The sequence below is a fragment of the Microcaecilia unicolor genome, chromosome 1 (genome assembly GCF_901765095.1).
Source record: "Microcaecilia unicolor chromosome 1, aMicUni1.1, whole genome shotgun sequence".
NCBI classification, from domain to species: Eukaryota; Metazoa; Chordata; class Amphibia; order Gymnophiona; family Siphonopidae; genus Microcaecilia; species Microcaecilia unicolor.
The window spans coordinates 645904195-645923656 of record NC_044031.1 but is presented as its reverse complement, the minus strand read 5'-3'; the positions used below and the strand labels follow the sequence as shown (position 1 = coordinate 645923656).

Sequence of the window (19462 nt, the reverse complement as noted above, 5' to 3'; positions counted from 1 at the left end):
CTTGCACCGGGCCTTCCCTCTGAACCAGCTTGCCCCTTCTGCAAATAGGACATTGCATCAAAAGGGGTGAGCCGGGTTAGAGGGAATGGCCAGGTGCAGGCTGCAGGCAGCATTTCAGTACGGCTTCCGCTGGCCTGCAGGGCCAAAGACTTGCAGTTTCAAAAGATACTGGGGAGGGGAGAGGGTGCGGGTGTGAGTGTGGTGGGGGAGAGGAGGCGGGAGACCGACAGTCAGGTTTGGGAGGGGGGAGGAAAGAGACCCACAATCAGGTCCAGAAGGAGAGAGGAGGGGAGAAACCTGTTTAAAGTTACAATTGTAAAACACTACTGCAATTTTACTGTAAACTGTAAGCCATTTTGAACCGAAACTTGTTTTTGGATAACAATGGGATACAAAAATGCATAACTAAAATAAATAAATAAATAAATAAAATAATGCTTCTACACCCATTCCCCACCTATACAACGTCCCTCCTAAAAATATACTTTAAAAAATCCTTAGCGTACAATTAGTGTGTACTACCATAAAGTGCTTTTATGCGTCTTTATGGTAGGCCCTTTTTCCTGCATGAAGTGCACATTAACGAGTAATGCAGTGCAGCGCTAAAATTGTGGGTGCGCTAAACATTAGAGACGCCCATAGGAATGCATTGGCATCTTTAACGTTTAGCGCGCCCGCAATTTTAGTACAAGCTAAAAACGTGAGCGTGCCTTAGTAAAAGACCCTCCGTGTTATGAAACTGCCCTTCACAAGTTCTGTACCAAGAAAGTTCTTCCTTTGCTGCAAGTGGAAAGTGACCCCCCCCCCCCCCAGCACTGATGGCGCGTAGAGAGCGGTACAATTAACAGAGAATGGCTCTTACATGTAACTGTGGCTGGAACGCAGAAGTTGTTGCTGAAGGTATGGCACTCTTCTAGCTTCTCTGCAGTGCAGGAGACGCCATCTTGTTTTCGGGTTGATTTACCACTTCTGGTCTCTGGAGCTGGGGTAGTCGGCTTTCCACATCTCTGCTCCTCACAGACCTTCTGACCTCTGGAATGCTTGTCATTTTTATGAGCGCACAGAGTCATCCAGTGCCCCTGATAATAAACCTGAACATTTCCCTCACACCTGCTTGTGCCATTCACTAGCCGGGTTGCCACTTTGGGCTCAAAGTCTAAGGAGAAGAAAGAAGTTTTATTTTAAATACAAACGCAATAAATAAATTTCGCTTTAATTAGTTAAACATTATCTTACAAACATCGATTAGATTCAGAAATACAATCTTCCAAATGATAAGAAATAATTATAGGAAACATGATCAAAAAGAAAGAGGTTTTATAAACATCATTAGTAAAACATATCTCATATGCAGGACTGAGGACCAGGACACTTTGCAAGCACTCATAGTGAGCACCATTAATGCTCATGCCTGGGGGAAGTGGGGAGGTAGAGGAGGATGAATAATATCTTTACTGATTTCACTGACTTCTGAGCAGCTCATCAGGATTATCATTACAGGGAGCTGTAGTCAAGAGCATTTTTCCCTCTTTTCCCTCCCTCCTGCTCCTGCCCCCAGAGGGTCCAGTAAGTGTCCCTTTCTCTTCCCTCCCTCCCTCCTATTCTCTCTTCCCCTGATGTTCCAGCATCTCTTCCTCTTCCTCCTCCCAAGCCCCAGAATCTCTTCCTCTCCTTCTCCTCTCCCCTCCCCAGGGGCTCAGCAAATGCCTCTCTCTCTTCGCATCCTCCTGCCCCACCTCCCACCATGGGTCCAGCATGTCTCTCTGCCTCCTTCTTCTGCAAGTCCCAACATCTTTTCCTTTCCTCCAACCACATCCCACCATCTATTCTCCCCTCTTCCTCCCACCTCGATCTAGCATCGCTTTCTCTTTCCTGTCACAGCAGCCTGCCAACCTTATCTCTGTGGCTGGCACCATTGAATGCATTCTGTCTTCAGTCGGCACAGGCCACTTTCCCTCTGACGCATCCCACCCACCAGAAACAGGAAGTTGCATCAGAGAAGGCAGGATGCAGTCGAGGGAAGGGGCCTTCTCTGGCTGGAGGCAGCATGTCTTCAATGCTGTCAGCCACAGAGGCAAGGTTTGCAGGCCACCAGGTGGGGAAGGGGGAGAGTGAGAGACACCAGACTCCCGAGAGGGGAGAAAAAAAGGAAAGAGAAAGAGATGCCAGACCGCGGCAGCAAGGAGCAAGAAGTCGATGCATGTGAAGAAGGCATTTAGGCATCTAAGCCGGAGAAGGGGTGAAATGTGTATGTCACACACCTAATGTGACTTGCAGGCTCATTTTCGAAAGAGAAGGACGCCCATCTTTCGACACAAATTGGAAGATGGACGTCCTTCTCACAGGGTTGCCCAAATCGGCATAATCGAAAGCCGATTTTGGGCGTCCCCCACTGCTTTCTGTTGTGGGGATGACCAAAGTTCACGGGGGCATGTCGGAGGCGTAGCGAAGGCGGGACTTGGGCATCCCTAACACATGGGCATCCTCGACCCATAATGGAAAAAAAAAGGGTGTCCCTGACAAGCACTTGGACGACTTTACCTGGTCCTGTTTTTCTTATGACCAAGCCACAAAAAGGTGCCCAAACTGACCAGGTGATCACCGTAGAGAATCGGGGATCACCTCCCCTTACTCCCCCAGTGGTCACTAACCCCCTCTCACCCTCAAAAAACATCTTTAAAAATATGTTGTGCCAGCCTCTATGCCAGCGTCAAATGTCATACTCAGCTCCATCGCAGCAGTATGCAGGTACCTGGAGCAGTTTTAGTGGGTGCAGTGCACTTACCTCCCCACACACCTGTTATACTTGTGGTGATAAATGTGAGCCCTCCAAAACCCACCACAAACCCACTGTACCCACATCTAGGTGCCCCCCTTCACCTGTACGGGCTATGGTAGTGGTGTACAGTTATGGGTAGTGGGGTTGGGGGGGGTTGGGGGGGGTTGGGGGGCTCAGCACACAAGGTAAGGGAGCTATGTACCTGGGAGCAATTTCTGAAGTCCACTGCCGGGTTGGTGTCCTGGCATGTCAGGGGGACCAGTGCACTTCGAATGCTGGCTATTCCCACGACCAAAGGGCTTGCATTTGGTCGTTTCTGAGATGGGCGTCCTTGGTTTCCATTATTGCCGAAAATCAGAAATGACCAAGTCTAGGGACAGCCAGCTTTCAGGATGACCTAAATGTCAAGATTTGGGCGTCCCAACCATATTATCGAAACGAAAGATGGACGTCCATCTTGTTTCGATAATACGGGTTTCCTCGCCCCTTCGCCAGGACGTTTTGCAAGGACGTCCTCAGTAAAACTTGGGCATCCCTTTCGATTATGCCCCTCTTGGTATGTCTGTGGACCTGCTCTCTGAAATTCACAAAGGCTTGCAGGGTGGAATGAGGACTACTTGAGACATAGCCACTGTTGTTGTTGGGTGTTTGTTTTGCAGGGCTCTCTAGGCATTTGGTGCATTCTCAGACTGAATCAATGGTGTATGCACTGCCTAGCAGTGTCCCTACACTCTCCACTAATTCTCTTAAAATAACATTTTTATACCCTTCAGCCTCTTCCTTCTGCTTTGGACTTCTTTTTCAAGTAGAACCTGCCCCAGTTGGGGCTATGAGACCACAAGCCTTCACTGATTAGGGTTTTCCCCCATTTGTAGTCCCTCTCCCCCACTCTCTAGCTCTTCCATTATAGTGACAGACCCTCCAGTACAAATACCTACAGATGAAATTCCTTCCTTCCTTCCTTCCTTCCTTCCTTCCTTCCTTCCTCCCTTCCTCCCTTCCCTAGAACTGTGGACACTGCCTCTGTGGACCCACAACTCCCACTGGCCTGTGAATTAGGAGTCAGGTCTCGAATCAAACCCGGGTCTCTATCATGACAGTATGCTATGCTAGTGCTGCTCCTGGGTCACTTGGTTATCCCTATGTCATGCATCTTTTAAAGAAGAAATAGTATATCAAGGGTGCTGAAAACTCTAAGGTCCCTTCTTACATCCAGGACTGCTGTAGGCCATCACAATGAGAAATCTGAGGAGTAATTTGTTTACAGTAATATAGTAATACAGTAAATTGAAAGGCGGCCAGAATGGTACCTGCCGTTCCATACAGGTTATGCCCTTCTATGTCTTAGTGTAGGGTTGTACTTGCCCCTCTGTGCAGATTAAACCCCTCTATGTCTTGGTGTATGGTTGTATTTGCCCCTCCATACAGGTTATGCCCCTTTATGCCTTAGTGTAGGGTAGTACTTACCACTCTGTGCAGGTTACACACCTCTATGCCTTAGTGTAGGGTTGTACTTGCCCCTCTGTGCAGTTACACCCCCTCTGTGCCTTAGTGTAGGGTTATACTTGCCCCTCTGTGCAGTTACACCCCTCTATGCCTTAGTGTAGGGTTGTACTTGCCACTCTCTGCAGATTACACCCCTCTATGTCTTAGTATAGGGTTGTACTTGCCGCTTTCTGCAGGTTACACCCCTCTATGTCTTAGTGTAGGGTTGTACAAGTCACTCGGTGCATACACTCCTCTATGCCTTAGTGTAGGGTTATGTTTGCATTCTGTGCAGGTTATACCCCTCTTTGTCTTAGCATAAGGTTGTACGTGCCACTTGGTGCAGGTTACACCCCTCTATGCCCTGTTTAAAGTGTTCACCACCCTCAGTTACCAATTTTTAAATGCCATCTTTTTAGGCACAATCAAGGTGGTTCATTACATTACATTACAGCAGACTTATATACCATTCTTTACCAAATGGTTCTAAGGCAAACCAAAGCAGACCCTTGGGAAGAATTATAAACATATCAAAATACATAAACAAGATTGCAATCTCTTACTGATTTTCATCATAACTCCAGTCTAAATATACAATAAACATTACAGTGAATCCAAAAATTTCTTAAAAGAGTACAGTTTTCAAGTTTTTCCTAAACAGTACATAATTGGATAGCTGATTAAAACAAAAAGATAGCTTCCAAATCTTAGAAGTTTGTACAGCAAGTAACTTGTCATAAATGGAGAATGCCTTTATACCCTTGATAGAAGGTAAAGTAAGAGAAATTACAAATTCTGCACAACTTATTGGATTTATTAAATTCAGTGAGAGATGTTATATAATGTAACAATAACTACAATCAAGTAATTCAGTCAAACCATACTGACATTAGCAGCCTCATTCTAGACAGGTCATAGAAATGAGGATTGAGATATGCAGGTCAGTGTGACTCAATAGTATTTTAGAACAGAATCTGCTGACATCTCTCCTACACACATCCCTTACCCTGGTGTGCTCAGCACCTCCCATGTGCAAACATCCCCTACTCCTGTCTCCCCCTCCCCTACACATACACTTCTTATCCTGTCTCCTCAAGCTCATCTTCTCTCCCACTATCTCCTGTCTCCTCAAGCTCATCTCCTCTCCTGCATATGTCCCCTTTTTTTCAGTGACTCCAGCTCTTCACTCTCTCACTCAAACATATCTGCTACCCCGTCTCCTCCATACTGTACAATTCCCATTATCCACTACATCTTCTTCTCGTGTTCCCTTAGCCCCTTTTCTTTATCAGAAAGTCCCCTTCCCAGCTTCTCTCCCTGAACTCCACCCTTTCAGCCTATCTCCCAGCACTAGCTTTTCCACACAGTTGCTTGTGCAGATGCCCATGAAGCCCTCAGGGTGTCGCGGTTTTCTGCATCGGGTGGCTCTTGCAAACAGTGATCAGTGCAATACTTGAAATCATGGTGCTGCTCTGATCTCAAAGTCGTACGAGAGCAGAACATGATTTTAGCACTACTGAAAGCAATCTGTAAGAGTCACGCAGTATAGGAAGGCTGGGACCACAAGTGAATTTCAGCCAGTGGCTCTAACTCTTACTGGCTTGGCCACAGTTTGGAAAACAGGATACTAGGCTAGATGGACCATTGGTCTAACCCAGTATGGCTACTTTTATGTTCTTATGGCTTACCAACAATTGATCGCAGCAAGAGCTAAATTCTACCCCTTGGGGGAATTCTGCACAAATCATGTAATACACAATTGTGCAGAATTAACCTAAGCACAAAATAAACAGGGCATCAACAGCGAGCCACTGAATTGGGTAGGGTAGTGGCTACTCTGGGCTTAATCTGATAACTGAAATTGTGTGGCAAAGGGGTTTCAGGCATTTTTTTGGAGGATGGCACTTGCCACCTTGTGCTACCCTGTAGCAATGCCTATGCCTGAACACCATTGCCCTGATACCAACAGAGCGATCTTCAGGGATTTAAATCTATTGTTCTGCCACTTGTCAAACCCCATGCTCTAGCGGCCTGCTTGCTCTCTTCTGGGCCTCTCACTGATCCTGTGTGGTTCCTATTCCTGCACTGTTCTCATAATAAATAAAGGAACCACACAGGCTTAGTTTGACTAGTAACTGTACTATACAAGAGGGCCAGCAGGAATGTTAAAGCTGCTCATACTGCCCAGTGCAGCCAGAAACTGGAGTACTCACAGCTTCCCAAAGGCAGTGTGCACACAGGGAAGGGACTGTGATAGGGCTGTCAGGAAATAGAATACTGATGCAGCCTTGCAGCCTCCCAGAAGCAGTGTGCGCACTAGGAAGGGAGTGTGATGGGCCTACCTGGAAATACTGATGTACCCAAGGAGGTTTGATGAACTGGAGACAGTGCGACATCACAAAACTGAAGCTGGTCCACCTAAGGAGGTTTTCATTCTCCCCAATGCAGCTGCTGCCATCTTGGTACACCCAAAATAATGTACTTGATAGGGCAACAAGGTCTGCATACTGGCTTCAGGCCAGATAAAGGGCTAAGCACGCTTTTGCTGCCTCCTGTTCATCAAACCTCCTTGACTGTACCCTCGCAGCCTCCCCAAGACACTGTGCACACTAGGAAGGGAATATGATGGGGTTGTCAGGAAATAGGGTACTGAGCCGCAGCCTCCCAGAGGCAGTATGCACACTGGAAAGGGAATATGCTTCCGCAGCTTAGTAAAAGGATTCCCTTCGTCTCTTCTCCGACATAGGAAAGGCTTGAATATATTTCTATTTACTGAAATATGGGTTATATCCTCAGAAGAGATTCTCTTAATACTGTAATTATTTTTTTATCATGTGTTTATCTTTCTGTTTACTTTGTGTATTCTCTTATTTCAGTCTGGTATTGTCTTTTATTGATCATGTAAACCATTTCGAATGAACTTGTTCATGAAGCTGGTATAAATATTTTATAAATAAATAAATAACAGAAATAATAGCTCAAAAATATGACTGTAGCGCAAAAACACTGATAAATATTGTGCCTGACTTTCAGTGGTTCCTGCCCAGATAAGTGCCACTCACCAGGTCCATAATCAGATCTTAATTGGCATTATCCAGATCCAATATCCATTATTTCTGATCACTTCGGATCCACCGAGGTCCAGGGATGGAGATAATTATTCGGGTAGCGATACTGAATGTCACTGATAGCCACTTAACTTCCAAAGCAACTCTATACCCAGATGTTCAGTGCTACTATCTGGATCTACATTTAAACTCCTTGGTTGATGTTTCAATCCAGCACTAACCACAGTGTTTAAATATTGAGGGGATTGATTTTATCCATCCACAAATTCTGCATTTTTTAGAGATACCTAATATCAGACAGAAACCCTTCTAGGAGAAAACTTACTGGAACAGGTGACCTTCAAGCTTTTACAGCTGGTGGCTTCCTGGAAACATTCTTCTGTTAGGTTCATGTTTGTACACCCTTGCTCATGCCGGAGAACAGGTGAGTGCGAGAGTATGGTCCCAGCCTGGCTGTCTGACAAGACTGCCCCACAGCCCAGTTGTTTGCAGATCATATCAGACATTTGCTGTGAATGGTTATTGCAGACTGGTCTCCAGGAGCCCCTCATGTGCACCTCCACCGTCCCAGAGCAGTTAAATGTACTCTCAATCAGCCGGAACTTAAGAGGACCTGGAAGAGCAGAGACAGAAAGGGGACAAAACACAAAAATGTATTTTCCTGAAAGACAGATAAGAGGTGAGAGGGACAGGATGACAAAGGAAAAAGAGAGAAGACTAGTTTCAGCCATCCTACGTCTTTGAAGAAATTACTTAGTATATCTGGACATAAATGAGAAAAAGAGCTGAAAGATGAGAAACAGAACTAGAGAGAAGGAAGAGATGATAAAATCAGGGAGACACAATTCAGGAGAAAGGGGGAGAGAGTGAGACTGTAGTGTACCAAGAATTTGTTTCATATATTCAGAGCACTTTCTTCCTGAAAGGTGTGGTGGTGGCAGTGGCATAGCCACAGGTGGGCCTGGGTGGGCCGGGGCCCACCCACTTAGGGCTCAGGCCCACCCAACAGTATCACAGGTTTAGTGGTAGCTGTGGGATCCCAAGCTCAGCCAGCTGAAGACTTTCTCCAGATGGTAACGAAAACGCTACTCTCCATGATACCGGCACCTGCGTATGTTCAGTTTTCAGCGCATGCCTGCTGCAGACTGCCAAGGTGGAAAGAAGCGTTTTCCCACCAGTTGAGATATTTTTTGGGTGGTGGTTTGGGGGGGAGAGAACAATTGGTGCTCACCCACTACTTCCCTAGGCCCACCCAAAATCTGTTGTCTGGCTACGCCCCTGGGTGGTGGTGGTGGTGGGGTCCTCTTACCTTTGGGTGGGAGTGTTGTAGGCACGGGTGTAGTTGTTGGAGGTGACTGTGGTTCTGAAATTATAACAAATGTGAAATAAATAGTTTTTTTTAATAGACTCCAATAAAAATATTTCAGATCTTTACTATAGTATAGCAGAACATTTTTCCCACATACAAACTAATTCCCAGGTGTTTTTATCTGTATTTGGAACTTTGCTGTACAGTCTTACATAAAGGACTACAACAAAGCCATTTAAAAACGAAGATAGAAACAGATGGAAACAATGAACATTAGGTTAATATTATACAGAATGGAATACTTGAGACAAAAATGAGATAATATGAATAAAGGCGAAACTCCTATAACAACATTTAGGAAAAGGGACAATGAGAAGAAGAGTTGATTATATCACTGAGCTCAGTGCCTCCAGTAGGCCTGGATAAAAAATAATGTTTTTAGCCCCTTCTTAAATTTAGAATAAGAAACTTCAGTCTGTAAATAACCTGGCAAGAAATTCTAGAGGGAAGGAACAACAAAATAAAAAAAAACATTATGACATGTGAGGGCTCATTTTCAAAAATAAATGTCCAAAAAATGTCATAAGGTGGCAGAAGAATGTTTTTCTCTCAAAAACATCCAAATTGCAGTTTTTGACACCACAATTTTAGTGTTCATCCCAAATTTCAAGGGGGTGTGTTGTGGGGGGGGGGGGGCATGTTTTGGGCGGGCACCCAAACATAGACTTTTTTTCTACAATAATGGATCAAAATGAAAATGTCTAGGGCCAAAAATAAGACATTTTTCGCTAGACCTGTTTCAATCACAGCTAAGTGACCAAAAGGTGCCATAAATGACCAAATAACCACTGGAGAGATTAAGGTATAACCCACCCCCATACTCCCCCAGTGGTCACTGACCCCCTCCCAAAGATGTGAAAGAAACAGTACATACCAGCATTTATGACAGCTTCAGATATAACATCCATTCCTATTAGAGCAGTAGCAAGCAGGTCCCAGGAGTAGCCCAGTGGTCAGTGCAGTGGACTGTAGAGAAGGCAACCCTGGTCCATATTCCACTGTAACTGGTACAATTGTGTGAGCCCTCCAAAAATACACTAAATACCTACTCTACCTACTACATATGACACCTGCAAGCTTGAGAGCTATTGTAGTGGTGTACAGTGAGGTACAGTAGGTATTTTTCTTTTCCTGGAGGGCTCACCATACACTATAAGGGGATTATGGGACCTTTTATGTGAAGTCCACTGCAGTGCCCCCTAGGCTGCCCCACTGCTCTGCTGGGATGTCTGTGTGGCCAGTCTACTAAGAATGATGGCCCCTAGACATCCCAATGGCTGGGCTTGGGGGCGTTTTTCTCTTGGACCTTTTGTTTTCCAAAATGGTCCCAAAAGAAACTGTAACTGTTTTATATACCTTTAAAATCAGAATAGAATTAAAATCATTACTTATCTGTACATTTCTAATTTGTGTGAAATAAGGAAAATGTATAAACTTCTTTTTGGTGTTGTGAGACATGGCATTTTGTGGACCTCATATTTACTCAATATCTCTACCCAAGTGGGAATCATGACCCAAAGAGTGCTAAAGCACAGTAACTTGATAACAAGACCACTATCCTGCTTATAATCGAAAGAGAAAAATGCCTATATTGCTACCCAAATCGGGAGATGGGCTTCTTTCTCCCGTGGGCGCCCAAATCGGTATAATCGAAAGCCGATTTTGGGCGTTTCCAACTGCAATCCGTCGCGGAAACAGGTAAAGTTGACGGGGGCATGTCGGAGGCGTAGTGAAGGCGGAACTGGGGCGTGGTTATCAGCCGAGGTGAGATGGGTGTCTTTAGCTGATAATCGGAAAAAAAGGCATTTTTACCGCGATTTTGGGTCACTTTTTTTGGACCCTTTTTTTTCATGAACAGGTCCCAAAAAAGTGCCCCAACTGACCAGATGACCACTGGAGGGAATCAGGGATGACCTCCCCGGACTCCCCCAGTGGTCACTAACCCCCTCCCACCAAAAAAACCCCACTTTAAAAACTTTTTTTCCAGCCTGTATGCCAGCCTCAAATGCCTTACCCACCTCCATGACAGCAGAATGTGTTCTATCCTGTGACAGCCTTTCCCTGGTTCTGATGTGGCTCTCGGGTGAGTGTGACACCTTTTCTGTTATGCGCACTACAGAGTCACATCAGCAATGCATTGTGGTGGGCAGGGGCGTATCTGGGGTTCGGCGGTAGGGGGGGCCAGAGCCAGAGTGGGGGGGCACATTATAGCCCCACCACCGCCATTGCCACCCCCCTGCCACCATTGCCACTCCCCCGCCGCCATTGCCACCCCCCCTGCCGCCGTCACCACCACCCCCCTACCGCCGCCAACACCTACCTTTGCTGGCAGGGGACCCCAACCCCCGCCAGCCAAGGTCCGCTTCCTCTAAAATATTCCTTGAGCTGAGGTGTTTTAAGTTGTTCGTCCTCGCTCCCACTCCTCCGTGCTGCTGTTCAAACTCTGTGGAATCCAGTTTTGGAGTCTGTCTGACGTCGCAGCACATTGTACGTTGCAGCACGTTGTACGTCGTCACCTAAGTGCAAGGGTCTGGGACCAAAGAAATACATGCATACATGCAAAGAAATACATGCAAAGAAATACATACATACTCTCCTCCGCTCTCTTTTACTCCTTCTCTTACTCTCAGCCGGTGACATCAATCCCAATCCTGGCCCTACTCACCAACTATTATCCGAACTCTACAGATCTCACCGCAACCTCTCTAACCTCATCTCTATTCCTCTACTCCCCTCCTCTTCTCTGCCCTTCTCTTGCGCCCTATGGAATGCCCGCTCTATCTGTAACAAACTCCCCTATATCCAGGACCACTTTATCTCGCATCACCTCCATCTGCTCGCCATAACAGAAACCTGGGTCTGCCCTGATGACTCTGCTTCAGTCGCAACCCTCTGCCATGGCGGTTATCTTTTTTCACATACACCTCACCCTGCTGGTCGTGGGGGCGGTGTTGGACTACTTCTCTCTCCCTCCTCCAGATTTCAACCCTTTTTTCCACCTCAATCTCACTGTTTTTCCTCCTTTGAAGTCCACTCTATCCGCCTTTTCTCTCCTCTGCCTCTTCGAATAGCGGTCATTTATCGTCCCCCTGATAAGTCCCTTTCAACCTTTCTCAGTGACTTTGATGCCTGGCTTGCCTTCTTCCATGATCCTTCCTCCCCCTCTCTCATCCTAGGTGACTTTAATATTCCTGCTAATGATCCTTCTAACTCTTATATTTCTAAGTTACTCGCTTTAACATCCTCCTTTAATCTCCAACTATGCTCCACCTCTCCCACTCATCAAAATGGTCACTGTCTTGATCTTATCTTCTCTAACTGTTCACCCTCAAGTTTCCTTGCCTCTGATCTTCCCCTCTCTGATCACCATCTTATAACTTTCACACTTAAATCTCCTCCCTCCCAGTCCCATCCTATCTTATCTAATTTATCTAGGAATCTTCATAGTATTGACCCTTCATCTCTATCCTCCCATGTTTCAAACCTCCTCTCGACTGTGGCACCATCCACGTCTGTCAACAAGGCTGTTTCTTCTTACAACAATATTCTATCATCTGCCTTAGACACTCTTGCACCTTTGATGACCTGCCCTATAAGGCGTACAAAACCCCAACCTTGGCTGACTTCTAATATCCGCTACCTACGTTCCTGTACCCGCTCCGCCGAACACCTCTGGAAGAAATCTCGAGCCCTTGCTGATTTCTTACACTTTAAGTTCATGCTGACCTCCTTCCAATCTGCTCTTTTACGTGCCAAACAGGATTATTATATCCAACTGACTAACTCTCTTGGCTCTAACCCTCGACTTCTCTTCACCACATTGAACTCTTTCCTCAAGGTGCCCCCTCCCCCAACTCCCCCTTCATTATCTCCTCAGACCCTTGCTGAATTCTTTCACGACATGGTTCAAAAGATAAACCTTGCATTCTCTACCTCGCCACCTCTCCCTCCACTAGTCCGTTCCCCTCTCTCTCCTTCCCCTCATTCCCTTTCCTCCTTTCCTGAAGTTACTATTGAGGAAACTACACTTCTCCTTTCTTCCTCAAAATGTACCACCCGTTCCTCTGATCCCATTCCCACCCACCTTCTTAATGCCATCTCTCCTGCCATCTCTCCTGCTCTTATTCCTTTTATCTGTCACATTCTCAACCTCTCACTTTCCACTGCGACTGTCCCTGCTGCCTTTAAACATGCTGTGGTCACACCTCTCCTTAAGAAGCCTTCACTCAACCCTACTTGTCCCTCTAATTACTGACCCATCTTCCTCCTTCCATTTCTCTCCAAATTACTTGAGCGTGCTGTTCACTGCCGCTGCCTTGATTTTCTCTCCTCACATGCTATTCTTGACCCACTACAATCTGGTTTTCGCCCTCTCCACTCAACCGAAACTGCGCTTACGAAAGTCTCCAATGACCTATTACTGGCTAAATCCAGAGGTCAATATTCCATCCTCATTCTTCTTGATCTTTCCGCTGCTTTTGACACTGTTGATCACAGCATACTTCTCGATACCCTGTCCTTACTTGGATTCCAGGGCTCTGTCCTTTCCTGGTTCTCTTCCTACCTCTCCCTCCGCACCTTTAGTGTTCACTCTGGTGGATCCTCTTCTACTTCTATCCCTCTGCCTGTCGGCGTACCTCAGGGTTCTCTTCTTGGTCCCCTCCTCTTTTCTATCTACACTTCTTCCCTTGGTTCATTAATCTCATCCCATGGCTTTTTCTACCATCTCTATGTTGATGACTCCCAAATCTACCTTTCTACCCCTGATATCTCACCTTGCATCCAAACCAAAGTTTCAGCGTGCTTGTCTGACATTGCTGTCTGGATGTCTCAACGCCACCTGAAATTAAACATGACCAAAACCGAGCTTCTCATTTTTCCCCCAATCCCACCTCCCCACTCCCCCCCCCCCCCCCCCCCCGTTTTCTATTTCTGTTGATGGCTCTCTCATTCTCCCTGTCTCCTCAGCTCGAAACCTTGGGGTCATCTTTGACTCTTCTCTCTCCTTCTCTGCTCATTTCCAGCAGATCGCCAAGACCTGTCATTTCTTTCTTTACAACATCCGTAAAATCCGCCCCTTTCTTTCCGAGCACTCTACCAAAACCTTCATCCACACCCTTGTCACCTCTCGCTTAGACTACTGCAATCTGCTTCTTGCTGGCCTCCCACTTAGTCACCTCTCCCCTCTCCAATCGGTTCAAAACTCTGCTGCCCGTCTCGTCTTCCGCCAGGGTCGCTTTACTCATACTACCCCTCTCCTCAAGTCACTTCACTGGCTCCCTATTCGTTTTTGCATCCTGTTCAAACTTCTTCTACTAACCTATAAATGTACTCACTCTGCTGCTCCCCAGTATCTCTCCACACTCCTCCTTCCTTACACCCCTTCCCGTGCACTCCGCTCCATGGATAAATCCTTCTTATCTGTTCCCTTCTCCACTACTGCCAACTCCAGACTTCGCGCCTTCTGTCTCACTGCACCCTACGCCTGGAATAAACTTCCTGAGCCCCTACGTCTTGCCCCATCCTTGGCCACCTTTAAATCTAGACTGAAAGCCCACCTCTGTAACATTGCTTTTGACTCGTAACCACTTGTAACCATTTGCCTCCACCTACCCTCCTCTCCTCCTTCCTGTACACATTAATTGATTTGATTTGCTTACTTTATTTTTGTCTATTAGATTGTAAGCTCTTTGAGCAGGGACTGTCTTTCTTCTATGTTTGTGCAGCGCTGCGTACGCCTTGTAGCGCTATAGAAATGCTAAATAGTAGTAGTAGCAGTTAACCGGAGCGTGCACTTAACCGTTGTGACCCAAAGATGCTTGACATCTGACAAACATATGTACAGTACCGTTTATTATACGAACAGTATACAGTCTCCATTAACTGACGTTATACAGTCTCTGTTAACTGACGTTAGGCTTACTTGAAGTAATCAGTCATAGCCCTCTGTACACTCTTGTGTCTGTCAGTTCCATAGACTACATCTGCCAGACAGTAAAAACTGTCATAGCACTGACATCCAGTGGCCTCCAGATAGGCCCGCACGGTGTTGAGACTCTCCAGTGCTTTTGCAAAAGTGACAGGAGGTTGTTGAATTTCGTCAGCATGTGCCTCGCTGCTCATTTCATCATCTGTTTCATCATCAGCCGTTGCCTGCGTGTAGGCGCATATCTCAAAATCAGTGCTGTCGTCAGCTGTTTGTAGATCGTAATCAACAGCTACATAGTGATGAAACTCCTCTTCAGTAACACCCACTGGGATGTCAATAGCCTGTTCATCTGACACGTTTGCAACAGCTGCATCTGTTTTGTCCCTCTCCGCAGCCCTAACAAAGCTTGCCCGTTTGTAGCAGTTCACAATGGTTGTCTGTGTAACATGATTCCAGGCTTCTTTCTGCATATGTATGGAATCCAATAGTGATAGATTACCAGCCAGTTCAACAGCACGTTTATCCTTGCCAGTCTGGTCATCCATAACACTCATCAGACGACGTAGCACAAGAGCCCGATAATGTTGATTGAAATTGGCTATTATGCGCGGGTACAAATGTAACAAAAATAAAATAAAATAATCCATAGGTTGGATCAGAGAGGTTGTGTTTGGTGGCAGGAGGACCACCTTGACGTTAGACAGCCTGACATCATCACTGTGTGCAGCACAAATATCACAAAGCAACAAAATCTGACGCTTTTGTGCCCGCATTCTAGTGTCTAACTTCTTTAGCCACTACTTCCAAATTTCCCCAGTCATCCATGAATTTGCGTTAGCCTCATATGACATAGGAAGTTGCTTAACATTCTTGAAGCAACAGGGCTGTTTGCTCCTTCCAATGACGAGTGGTTTCAACTTCTCACTCCCATCCATATTTCAGCAAAGGAGGATCGTCAGTTGGTCCTTCGACATTTTACTTCCTGTAGTTTTGGCTTGTTTGAATGCAAGTGTTCCATCAGGAATCGCTCGCCAGTAGAGACCATTTTCGTCAGCATTGAAAATGTCACGAGGTGCAAACTCTTCAAGATGGTAGGAAGAACTGAAACAACCCAATTTTCAGCACCAAAGTCATCAGTGTCTTGTTTTACACCATGCTGTTTCTTGAATTTTATGTTGTTCCTCTCCTTCCATCTTTCCAACAACCATCCAATAGTGGCTTTGAATTCAGTTAGTCCAAGACTTTCAGCTAGCTGATTAGCTTTCTCCATAAGCAGTGGACCACTGACAGGAAACTGTCTGCTCCTGATTTGAGAAAACCACTGAAGAAGAGCATCTTCTACCTCCTCAGCTTTTCCCGTCCGTTTACGTTTCCGATGTGGATTTGTATTGTTTTGCCAGTCTTCCAGAAGCTGGTCTTTCTGCTTCAAGATACATGAAATTTGACTGGAATTGACTCCATATTCTTTAGCAATAGATGCTTGACTTTGTTTGTTTTCTAATTTTTTACGAACTTCTATTCGTTCAGGCAGTGTTAAAGTCTTACAGTTGCGCGACAACGACAATTCCAGTACACTCTAACAACATTCTTTCGCTTATTCTGTCTGTGGCAGTTAACCAGTGAGATTTCAAATTTACTGTCCCTTTGTCATGCGCCAATCGGCTTCCATATTCCATGCGTGCGCTTATGCGGAGTCTTTCCTGCAGAGGAGCGGTCTTAAACCATGCATATAAGCGAATCTTGCACTTATCAGTGGCGCACTAAACCGGTTTGTGCCCATAGAAATTGCTGGTGCCAAAAATGGGACTGAAGTACGGCATGCAGTTAAACAGAACATGCGCTTATCCGACGTACACTTAAATGGAGTGCACTGTATTGCCATACTGGGAAAGACCAAAGGTCCATCAAGCCCAGCATCCTGTTTCCAAACAGTGGCCAATCCAGGTCACAAATACCTGGCAAGATCCCAAAAAAGTACAAAACATTCTATACTGCTTATCCCAGAAATAGTGGATTTTCCCCAATGGTCTATGGACTTTTCCTTTAGGAAGCCAGCCAAACCTTTTTTAAACTCCGCTAAGCTAACCGCCTTTACCACATTCTCTGGCAACGAATTCCAGAGTTTAATTACACGTTGAGTGAAGAAAAATGTTCTCCGATTCATTTTAAATATACTACATTGTAGCTTCATCGCATACCCTCTAGTCCTAGTATTTTTGGAAAGCGTAAACAGATGCTTTACATCTACCTGTTCAGCTCCACTCATTATTTTATAGGCCTCTATCATATCTCCTCTCAGCCGCCTTTTCTCCAAGCTGAAGAGCCCTAGCCGCTTTAGCCTTTCTTCATAGAGAAGTTGTCGCATCCCCTTTATCTTTTCCATCGCCCTTCTGTGCACCTTTTCTAACTCCACTATATCTTTTTTGAGTTGCGGCAACCAGAATTGAACACAATATTCAAGGTGCGGTCGCACCATGGAACAATACAAAGGCATTATAACATCCTCATTTTTGTTTTCCATTCCTTTCCTAATAATACCTAACATTCTATTTAATTTCTTAGCCGCAGCAGCACACTGAGCAGAAGGTTTCAACGTATCATCAACGACGACACCTAGATCCCTTTCGTGGTCCGTGACTCCTAACGTGGAACCTTGCATGACGTAGCTATAATTTGAGTTCCTCTTTCCCACATGCATTACTTTGCACTTGCTCACATTAAATGTCATCTGCCATTTAGGTGTATTCGATATGGTGGTAGGCAGCTGCTCTTTAATACTAAAACAGAATCATTAGTATTAGATATACAGTCAGATGGACTGATATCCAAAAGCACTTATTCAGATTGCAGGCACTGCTAACTGGCTGGATACATGCCAGCGAGTGGGATATTCAGTGACCCAACTGGATAGTGTTGTTGAATATCCCCTCTGACTGCCTTGACATTATTCAGAATGTGCTGGAGCAAAAATGCAGTCCTAACTGTGTCTTGTATCTGGTTTCTAAATATGGCCGCGAACTGGATAGCACTTCCAGGTCAGCGCTGAATCTGGATATTTGACAATGGCCAGTATCTCGGTACCAGAGGGATCTTAAGTAATAAAAGAGCAGTGCAAATTATTAACTTCCAACATAAAGTCAGTGGCTGAAAGGGTAGGCAAGCTAGCAATGGAACACCCTGCTGTTTGGGAAGAGAGCTTGGTGACAAGATTGGATAATTGTTTAAGTACAGGCTACCAAAATGTGCCTTCCTGTGCAGATAAGGAAGAGGCATTCTGGGCCCCTGCTCCAGAAACAACCAATCACATCTGAACAGAGGGTGGTCTATTCCAGGAAAGTAGCCCAATAGCATTGAAACTTTAGCTTTGGAAGAAAATATACAACTGTGAGTTCAGAGAGTAGCCTTGTCTTCCTCTACTACAGAGTATCCAGCATGGAGAGATGTAGAACTACAGTAGGTGGGTTACCCCACTCTGGGGCCCATCTCAACCTTGGCTCCCTGCTCTAGGGGCTGAAGGGAAAGAAGAAAGCACAGGGGTTGCCAGTCTGGTCCGTAGCTGTCCCAGTGGTGCATACTGGAAGGACACGGGCTTCTTCTCAAAGAGACTAGAGCAAGCTACAAAGTTCTGATGGCAGAAAATCACAATACAGGAAGGCACAACAAGATGGCACGTCTCATCCACTGGAAACTTTGTCAATACTACAACATCGCTGTGCTGGAAAAGCAAGAGGATCAAGACCCTAAGAGAATCATAGAAAATGAAGAGGTTATAACCACATGGGGCATCCCCATTCTGACAGATAAAAAGTTGAGGGCCAGGAAACGGGACATAGTGGAGAAGAGAAAAGTACATCAGTATATAAGTATTGCCATACTGGGACAGACCGAAGGTCTATCAAGCCCAGCATCCTGTTTCTAACAGTGGCCAATTCAGGTCACATGTACCTGGCAAGAATCCAAAACAGTACAATACATTTTATGCTGCTTATTCTAGAAATAAGCAGTGGATTTTCCCCAAGTCCATTTTAATAATGGTCTAAGGACTTTTCCTTTAGGAAGCAATCCAAACCTTTTTAAAACCCTGCTAAGCTAACCGCTTTTACTACATTCTCGGGCAACGAATTCCAAAGTTTAATTACACGTTGAATGAAGAAATATTTTCTCTGATTCATTTTAAATTTACTACTTTGTAGCTTCATTGCGTGCCCCCTAGTCCTAGTATTTTTGGAAAGAGTAAACAAGTGATTCACATCTACCCGTTCCACTCCACTCATTATTTTATAGACTTTATCATATCTCCCCTCAGCCGTCTTTTCTCCAAGCTGAACAGCCCTAGCCGCTTTAGCCTTTCCTCATAGGGAAGTCGTCCCAACCCCTTTATCCATTTTTGTTGCCCTTCTCTGTACCTTTTCTAATTCAAAAACACCAGAGCAGAATTGATTATAGAGATGTCTGCCCCAAGTGACTACTTGGAGCATCATGTAGACAGAGAAAAGATATTCAAGTATCAAGAAATGCAGTCTGAGACCAAGAAACTGTGGCAGAAGGATACAGAAATATTTCCCCATCATTTTGGGTGCCACAGGCCTGATTAAAAAGAATTTCCAAGCACAGCTGGATAAATTGCCTATACATGTAACATCTTATAAACTGCAGAAGGAAGCGCTCTTTGGCTCAATGCAAGTACTATGGCAAGTGTTAGCAGTAAATTTGAGAGACTAACATGCTCCACATACCCTGGCTTAGGAGTGAGGTTCACTCCTGGCATGGTATACGCAAAAATAACCCTTTTGGAGAAATTGCCTCAAGACTAAACTGATCAGGGATTGGCA

At 45.4% G+C, this 19462-nt stretch overlaps 1 protein-coding gene across 3 annotated transcripts in view; it reads right to left on the bottom strand.

The window, feature by feature from the left end:
• The window catches only part of CD5 (CD5 molecule), a 95063-nt gene that overhangs the window by 30340 nt on the left and 45261 nt on the right, over nucleotides 1-19462 (bottom strand). For all 3 annotated transcript variants that reach the window (XM_030222242.1, XM_030222250.1, XM_030222260.1), the window contains exons 4-6: nucleotides 8642-8695; nucleotides 7658-7945; nucleotides 863-1156 (exon numbers count right to left, since the gene is read on the bottom strand). In XM_030222242.1, coding sequence (XP_030078102.1) covers nucleotides 863-1156; nucleotides 7658-7945; nucleotides 8642-8695 — 636 coding nt within the window. The remainder of the gene's footprint in view (nucleotides 1-862; nucleotides 1157-7657; nucleotides 7946-8641; nucleotides 8696-19462) is intronic.